General features: G+C 61.6%; 1 protein-coding gene across 6 annotated transcripts; it reads left to right on the forward strand.

Moving 5' to 3' along the window:
- The first annotated feature begins 430 nt into the window (after window positions 1-430).
- AFAP1L1 (actin filament associated protein 1 like 1) lies at window positions 431-7,856 on the forward strand. Of its 6 annotated transcripts, none has more exons than XM_017728219.1 (18): window positions 431-740; window positions 1,224-1,307; window positions 1,607-1,704; window positions 1,842-1,953; window positions 2,288-2,386; window positions 2,763-2,974; window positions 3,227-3,406; window positions 4,065-4,151; window positions 4,379-4,472; window positions 4,599-4,751; window positions 5,155-5,366; window positions 5,625-5,770; window positions 6,084-6,162; window positions 6,273-6,390; window positions 6,546-6,710; window positions 6,911-7,092; window positions 7,345-7,473; window positions 7,730-7,856. In XM_017728219.1, the coding sequence occupies exons 1-18, from the start codon at window positions 446-448 to the stop codon at window positions 7,751-7,753; spliced, it is 2,469 nt and encodes an 822-aa protein (XP_017583708.1). In that variant the 5' UTR covers window positions 431-445; the 3' UTR covers window positions 7,754-7,856. The 6 variants fall into 6 exon arrangements, with proteins under 6 accessions (XP_017583708.1, XP_017583709.1, XP_017583710.1 ...); XM_017728220.1 differs by having other exon boundaries at window positions 6,914-7,092; XM_017728221.1 differs by having other exon boundaries at window positions 6,276-6,390.
- The last annotated feature ends 6 nt before the right edge of the window (window positions 7,857-7,862 follow it).

Consider the following 7,862-nt stretch of genomic DNA (forward strand, 5'->3'; position numbering starts at 1 on the left):
TGTAAATGCTGCCTTCAGTGAGGAATTCTTTTTGTAGCCCAGCTCTGGCATGGAAACATCCAAGTGTTTTTCAGGAGCTTTGCCACTTGGGCACCCCAGACCTGCTGTGTGCTTTTTCTTTGTGAAAACTGGTGGTTTGAGCACAGCAGGAGCGAATAAATATCCCCCAGCAGATGAGGGGTGGGAGAACATCTCAGGGTGGCATTGCCAGGTGGCTCTGGAGATGGCACCTGGATTTCCTTTCCCTCTTTCCTTCCACCACCCCCCAGTGCCTGGCACAGTTCAAAGGGGCACCAGCAGCAGTGGTACGCAGTGAGGCAGATGGAGGTGAAGTTTCATCTGTGTGGAAAAATACATGTTCTGAGCCTTCTGATAGAGGTCCAGCAGCCTGTGGAGCTGGTGTTCCCATCCAGGCTTCATCCTGGGGTCTGTGTGGAGGTGGAGCATGGAAGGAGCACTTGGCAAACACCACCTGAGCCGTGCTGGGCCAGCTGGGAAAACCCCTCATCATGGGGTTTGCCACACCCAGGGGTTCCAGCCCATTTGGCCTTGTGCTAACCCCAGCATCCCCACATTCCCCTGGCTGACAGGATTTTTCCTGCTCTCTCCAGTGCTGGACCAGCTCCTGCCAGAGCTCAGCGTCCTGCTCAAGCTGCTGGACCACGAGTACCTGAGTGCCACCACGCAGGAGAAGAAGCTGGCTGTCTCCACCATCCTGCAGAAGCTGCAGCCGCCTGCAGGTCTGTGTGCCTCTCCTGTCCAGCGGCTGTTCCAGGGGCAGTGGGTGTCCCCAGCAGGGGAAACCAAAACCCAGCAGGTCAGGGAAAAGCTTCTGCAGGGCAGGGCTGAGCCCAGCACCTGCTCAGCGCCCTCAGGGCACTTTGCTCCCTGCTTTCACTCCGAAGCTCCTCCCTGCCCCGGGAGCAGGGCTGGCGTCAGCCCTGCCATGGATACGGGAGGGCTGCTCCCTGCGGAAACGCTGCTTCCCAGAGCTTTTCCTGCCCCGGGTTTGTGCTGAGCGCAGGGGTTTCCGCGGGAAGGCCGGCGCTGTGCACCTGGGGCTTCACAGTCTGCCCCCTTCCTGCTCTCCTGGGGAAGCCACAGCATCCCTGGGCGTTCCTCCATCCCCGCTGCCTGCTCTGGTGGGGTGGGCTGTGTCCCTGGGCTGGTGTTTGTGGGTGCCAGTGCCTGCCCCAGGCTCAGATCATCCCCCTCAATTCCAGGGAAGGATGTGGACTACATGTACGTCAACACAGCGTCCCTGGGCAACGGCACCAGCTTCGTGGAGTCCCTCTTTGAGGAGTTTGGTACGTGTGGCTGGGCTGGAGGGATGCTCTGGGGGTCACTGGGTGGGTGCACGGTCCTGGAGTCCTTTGGAGGGAGGGTGACAGCTGTATCCTTGTGTCCAGAGTGGGCATCATCGCTCCAGGTGCTTGTTCCTGCTCCCTTGTAGCTGTTTGGGGGCTGGCCACGAGGAAACCCACACACCAATGATGCCACCTCCCAGCACCTTCCCAGGGAAGGATGATGGAGATCCCTGGAGGGCACAGCTGGGATGTCCAGCTCTGCTTTCCTGCTCCCTTCACCCTCCGTTTACCCCATGCAGACTGTGACCTGGGGGACCTGCAGGACATGCAGGAGGAGGAGGGGGACACCAGCGACGGCGTTGGCTTGGAACTGGCAGGGAACCAGACGGCCAAACCTGTAAGTGCCCGGCTGTCCCCGAGCCAGGTCTGCTCTGCACCTCACAGGAGGTGGCAGTGGCCAGGGTGGGACCCTTCCCGTGCCCTGCTCCCGCTCCTGCTGCTGCCTGGCTCACACTGGAGGTGTTTCTGCCATAGGTTCCTGTGGATCCTGCTCCTCCACTGCCCACCACTCCCCCTCCTGAGGATTACTACGAGGAAGCGCTGCCCCTGGGCCCTGGCAAGGCCCCTGAGTACATCACCTCCCGCAGTGAGTCCTGCTCCATCCAGGCCAGCAGGAGGGTGGGGGGAGCCCCACAAGCTGCCCGCTGCATCCCTCACCTGCCTGGAAAACCAGGCAGCACTCAGTGGGTTTGACTGCTCACCCTGGGGAAGGAATTGTATCCCACTTCCTTCCATCCCACTTGTTACTGCAAGGAGTTGTTTGCTCCAGCCAGACCCGGAATGGGGTGATGGGGAGAGATCAGAGCCACAGAGGACCAGTGCTGAGATGTCCTGGGAGAGCGTGCTTGGCTCTGCCCCACTGAGCATCCCTGAGGGAAAACCAGGTGTAGCAGCCCCAGCTCCCTCTGCTTCCCCTGCAGACAGCTCCAGCCCCCCCAATTCCATCGAGGACGGCTATTACGAGGATGCAGACAGCAGCTACCCCGTCACCAGGATAAATGGGGAGCAAAAAAACTCCTGTAGGTATCTGGGTGTCCTCAAGAGGGAGGGGCAAGCTTTGGCAAAGTCCAGCCCGAGGTGGGGCTTGAGCAGTGGGTTGGGGGCTGCTGGGGTTGAGGCTGGGGAAGCACAATTTCAGTGTGAGCCTTGCACAGAAATAAAGCAGCTCAGGGCTCTGGGCAGATGCACCTGGGGCTGGCGCTCGGCCCACGGGCATCCCGCTGGGATTCCAAGGGAAATGGAGATGGCTGGTGCCAAACACTGCTGCTTCCAGAGGATGACACGGAATCCGCCTGTCCCGGCACCCAGCCCAGCTCGGTCTGGAGCCCGCTGGGCACGGGGAACCCTGGAAGTGTGTGCGGCACCTTTTAGGGTGACTCCCCTGCTTCCTTCCAGACAATGACTCGGATGCCATGAGCAGCTCTTACGAGTCCTATGACGAGGAGGAGGAGGAGGGCAAGGGCCAGCAGCTGACACACCAGTGGCCCTCGGAGGAGGCCTCCATGAACCTGGTGAAGGATTGCCGGATCTGCGCATTCCTCCTGCGCAAGAAGCGCTTCGGGCAGTGGGCCAAGCAGCTCACCATCATCCGGGACAGCAAACTGCTGGTGAGCCTGGCCTTGGGGGGACAGAAACCTGCTGGGGGTTTGGGAGAGTGGCTGAGCCCAAGCTGAGGGAAAAAAGCACCATCCAAACAAAGCCCCTGCCCCAGGGTTGCCACTACCCTGCAGCACATGCGACCTCCATCTGTGCAACCAGCGAGGGACCCTGAGACCCTGTGCTGCCTGTGAGACCCCCAGCACAGCAGCTGGACAGGCAGGTTTTCCTGAGCCCTGAGCAGTTCTCTCTGCCTCCCTTAGTGCTACAAAAGCTCCAAGGACCGGCAGCCACATGTGGAGGTGCCCCTGAGCACCTGCAACGTCATTTATGTCCCCAAGGACGGGCGGCGCAAGAAGCACGAGCTGCGGTTCTCGCTGCCGGGGGCCGAGGCACTGGTCCTGGCGGTGCAGAGCAAGGAGCAGGCTGAGGAGTGGCTCAAGGTACCACTGGTCCCCCCAGGGGCATCCACAGACTCCCCTTGGCATCTCCCTGCCTGAGCTGGGGAGGGGGCTGCCCTGGGAATGGCCTTGCCCCGCTGGAAGGGGAGGGGGCTTTGCTGCTGTCTCTTATCAGCCGCTTCCCAGGGCCTGGGCGTCTCCGGTGCTGATAGCCCCCGGCTGGGGGGATGTTTGCTCTCCCCCTCCTCTTCCCCAGGGCCTTTTCCTGCCTTTGTTCAGGGCCGGGAAGCAGGGGCTGTGGGGAAGGGGTGGCGGGTGGGAAAGGAGCCTCTGAGCACACCTCTGAGTGAGCTGTCACCCCAAATCGGGGAGAACAGGGTGCTTTTACGCACCCAGGACACGCCACGCCTGTAAAACGGGGGTCACGAGGTGTCCTGTGCTGGCAGGATGATGCTGGCTTGGCACCCAAGTTTCTCCCTTCTGAGATCTCCAAAATCCCTGACAAAATGCACAAAACTGGTTGAAGTTTCGAAGGGGCCAAGATGTGAGCAGCCCTGAGCAGGGTTTGCTGCCCTGTGCTGTGGAGAGCAGGACCTGTCCCTGTGGTTCAGCCTGGCGCTGGCACTGAAGGAGCTGAGCCAGGGAGGGCAGCCCTGGCCCTCGGGTCATTTCAAAGTGACAGCTGGGGCTGTCCCTGCAGGTGATAAAGGAAGCCAGCAGTCCAGCAGCGGGCGGGATGGAGGCCCCCACCTCCCCAGCGATGCCGTGCAAGATGGAGCTGGATAAGGTGATGGTTTCTAAGGGGCTGTGAGGGGCTGCTGCGGCCAAACCTGGGGAACACGGGGCTGGGGGACCCCAAACTCCTGGGGCTGCACAAGGAGCCCTTCCCATTGTCACAGCAGCTCTGCAGGGCTGGGAAGCGGAGCAGGAGCTGGATATCCCAGCCCTATGCAGGGGGATGAAGGGCTGGCAGTGGCTGGGGGATGGTGCTGATGGGATTCTGCTCTCCCACAGCGGCTGTCCCAGGAGAAGCACACCTCAGACTCGGACAGTGTGGCCATGGGTGACACCGGGTCCCCGGCCACCCGCAGAGACCACGGCGAGCATGGTACTGTCCCTGTCCCCACTGCCCACCCAGCCAGGGCCAGCTGTGTGCCCACAGCTGGGCAGCATCTGCAGCCAGGCGGGATGCCAGGACACGCACTGGGGTCACACAGCTGCCCTATCCTTCCAGGGAAAGGCAAAAAGAGCGGCCTGGCTGACCTGAAGGGCTCGATGAGCCGGGCAGCGGGGAAGAAGATCACCAGGATCATCAGCTTCTCCAAGAAGAAGCCATCCCCCGAGGACAACCAGACCTCCTCCACCGAGGAGGACATCCCCTGCTGCGGTTCGTGTGGGCTGGGGGCAGAGATGGGGCTGGGGGGTGGGAGTGGGATCAGTGGGGAGTGACATCCTTCCCCCAAGCAGGGCTGTAGGGGGTAAGGGGTGGGGACAAGCTCACTGGGGGACTGTGACACTGCCACAGGCTGGGAAATGCTGCCCAGGCCTGGCTCTGCAAATTCCAATGATGAGTGGGCAAGGGGTCACCCATGTCCCCAAAAACAGGCTTGGGGAGCTGTCTGGTACGAAGCTGGCAGCTCCCCTGGGCCCCGCTGGTTGCGTGGGGGGAAACTTGACGCACAGAAGGGCTGGATGAGTAGGAAGCCATGCTGTAACCTCTGCCTTGTCAAAGCCTGCCCGAGGCGCAGCCGAGCAGGCGCTGATGCCCTTCCCTCCCCCGGCACCCCCAGGCTACCTCAGCGTGCTGGTGAACCAGTGCTGGAAGGAGCGCTGGTGTCGCCTCAAGGGCAACACCCTCTACTTCCACAAGGACCGCACGGACCTGCGCACGCACGTGAACGCCATCGTCCTGCGGGGCTGCGAGGTGGTGCCCGGGCTGGGCCCCAAGCACCCCTTTGCCTTCCGCATCCTGCGCCACGGGCAGGAGGTGACGGCGCTGGAGGTGAGCGGGGTGGGACGGGCCTTAAGGAACGGCTTGCCAGGCTGGGGGAGCAATCCTTGGGGATGATCAACAGCCCATGCAAGCAGTGTCTTGTTTCCCCCTCCCCTGGAAAGCTCAGGGCACCATTTGGGTGAGCTGGGGGCAGCCGCACGGGAACTTGGTGCACAGAGGGGGATTGTGCACAGCAGGACTTTGCGTCAGGAGGCAGCGAGGAGCTGGGAGCTGGGCATGCATCCCAACCCTTCCTCTGCCCTCCAGGCAAGCTGCTCCGAAGACCTGGGCCGCTGGCTGGGTCTCCTGTTGGTGGAGCCAAGCTCCCAGACAGCCCCAGAGGCCTTGCACTATGACTACGTGGATGTGGAGACCATTGCTAACATCGTGACGGCCGTGAGACACTCCTACCTGTAAGGCTGTGCTCGTGCTGTGCCAGAGGCTGAGTGCTGGGCTGGGGATGGTGATCCTTAGCCCCGGAGACTCCCTGGAAGGGGCTCAGGCTGGGCTGTGGTTTGTGGTTTGCGGCTGTGATCTCAGGCACAGTCAGTGTCCCGGGGTTGTTCCCTTGGGCAGGATGGGAAGCAGAAAGGATTTAGTCAGTGCTGAGGGTGTGGTAGGGTGGGGTCATGAGTGAAGCTGGGAGAGCGATGCAGAGTTGGAAAGGCTCCCTGAGGGGCTGGTAAGGCTGGTGTGGGAATAAAGACCCCATCCCTCCTTGTGCAGGTGGGCCAGCTCTTCCCAGGATCACCGAGCGGACTCCTCCCGGGTGGTGTACGATGATGTCCCCTATGAGAAGGTTCAGGTGGGCACGACTTCACCTGAACTCATCCTCTCCCACCGCAGTGGCCCAGGGAGCCTTGGCTGGGCTGCAATGGCCCTGCATGTGTCTCAACTCACTCTCCCTCTTCGCAGCAGGCAGAGGAGGAGCCGGGGCAGCCGGGTGGGGCCCAGGTGAAGCGCCACGCCTCGTCCTGCAGCGAGAAATCGCGGAGGGTGGACCCGCAAGTCAAAGTGAAGAGACACGCATCCAGTGAGTCCCCGGGCCCACAAACCTCCCCAGGGCTGCTGGCCAGGGCAGGAGGGACTGTTCCCCAGAGAGATGTGCAGCCACGGGTGGTGGGTGGGCTCAGCTGGAGCACGGGTGCCATCGGTGCAGCCCCTCACGGGCTCTCCCCATGCCCGCAGGTGCCAACCAGTACAGGTACGGCAAGAACCGGGCCGAGGAGGACGCCAGGCGATTCCTGACGGAGAAGGAGAAGCTGGAGAAGGAGAAGGCATCGATCCGCAGCGAGCTGATGTTGCTGCGGAAGGAGAAGCGGGAGCTGCGGGAAGCCATGAAGGGCAGCACGGGTAGGTCGGGGCCGTGCAGCTGCTCCGAGACGCTCGGGTACGGAGCCGGGCTGGCACAGGGACACGGGGCTGGCCACGGGGACAGTGTGGCCGTGAGCTGGGCTGGCTGCAGCACTTCGCCGGGCTGGCAGCCCCACCTAGTGTCGCCCTGCAGGAGGATGGGTGGATTGTGCCAGCCCTGAGCCAGGTGGTTGTGCCAGCAGGGCCGAGGCTGCAGGAGCTGGAGCAGCGGGTGGCGGGGCTGGAGGAGCGATGCCGGCAGAAGGAGGAGTCTCGGGTCGATCTGGAGCTCAAGCTGACCGAGGTGAAGGAGCAGCTGAAGCAGTCGCTAGCAGGAGGGCCAGCCCTGGGGCTGGCTGTGACCAGCAAGGCTGAGAATGGGGTATGCATCCTTTTTTTCTCACTTTCACAGCTCCAGTTTCAACCAGTGACAGTGGTTGGGGTGCTGGGGGAGCAGCACAGGGGAGAGGGGACGTCCCTGTGGCTTTGTCCCATTGTGGACAGTGGTGTGTGAATTAGGTATGATCACCTCAACTTTCACCTCATGACAGTTCGTGCTTTTTAAATTTTTTTTAATCTGGTTGTCAATGCTTCTTGGGTCTCCTAAACTTTTCTTGCTCCCCATTTTCCACAGGAAACTACAAACAAGCCAAACGGGGGCCCCCCGGAGCACTTGGTCCCTGTGAACTGTGCAGCAGAGCTGAGGAAGAGAAGCCCCTCCATCATCCCTGCCAACACGGGAAGCGTGCTGCGGAAAGCCAAGGTCCTGCTTCACTCTCCTCCCTGGCCCCATGGGAAACCTCAGTCTTTGCCCCTTGTTTAACCATGAAATCTGGGAAGTGCAGGGCTGGGTGGGAAAGGGAAAGCATCGCCCCTACAATGCCCAGGGTAGCAGTGAAGATGCTTGGAAAATGCTGAGGTGACCCAAAGCCTCCAGTAGGGAGGGAAACCTTGAAGGGCTCAGTGTTGCTTTTCCAGCGCTGTCTCCTCATCCCTTTTTATTTCTCCTTTCTCTGCAGGAATGGGAAAAGAAGCAGACTTAAGCCAGCCTGCCCAAGGCCCTGACACACTGGGGATCACGCAGGAGCTACCAGCCCCCTTTCTCCAAGACACTGGGAGGGTGCTGGGGAGCCGTGGTGGGGAGAGACGTTC

The sequence above is a fragment of the Corvus brachyrhynchos genome, unplaced genomic scaffold, assembly GCF_000691975.1.
Source record: "Corvus brachyrhynchos isolate BGI_N302 unplaced genomic scaffold, ASM69197v1 scaffold21, whole genome shotgun sequence".
NCBI lineage: Eukaryota > Metazoa > Chordata > Aves > Passeriformes > Corvidae > Corvus > Corvus brachyrhynchos.

What these genes read in the sequence shown, in the direction of transcription:
- AFAP1L1 (XM_017728219.1), top strand. Translation starts at nt 446, where the DNA reads ATGGAAGGAGCACTTGGCAAACACCACCTGAGCCGTGCTGGGCCAGCT. An exon ending in TCCGGGACAGCAAACTGCTG is followed by an intron (nt 2,975 to 3,226) that starts GTGAGCCTGGCC and finishes TGCCTCCCTTAG; the next exon opens with TGCTACAAAAGCTCCAAGGA. An exon ending in AGGAGGTGACGGCGCTGGAG is followed by an intron (nt 5,367 to 5,624) that starts GTGAGCGGGGTG and finishes TCTGCCCTCCAG; the next exon opens with GCAAGCTGCTCCGAAGACCT.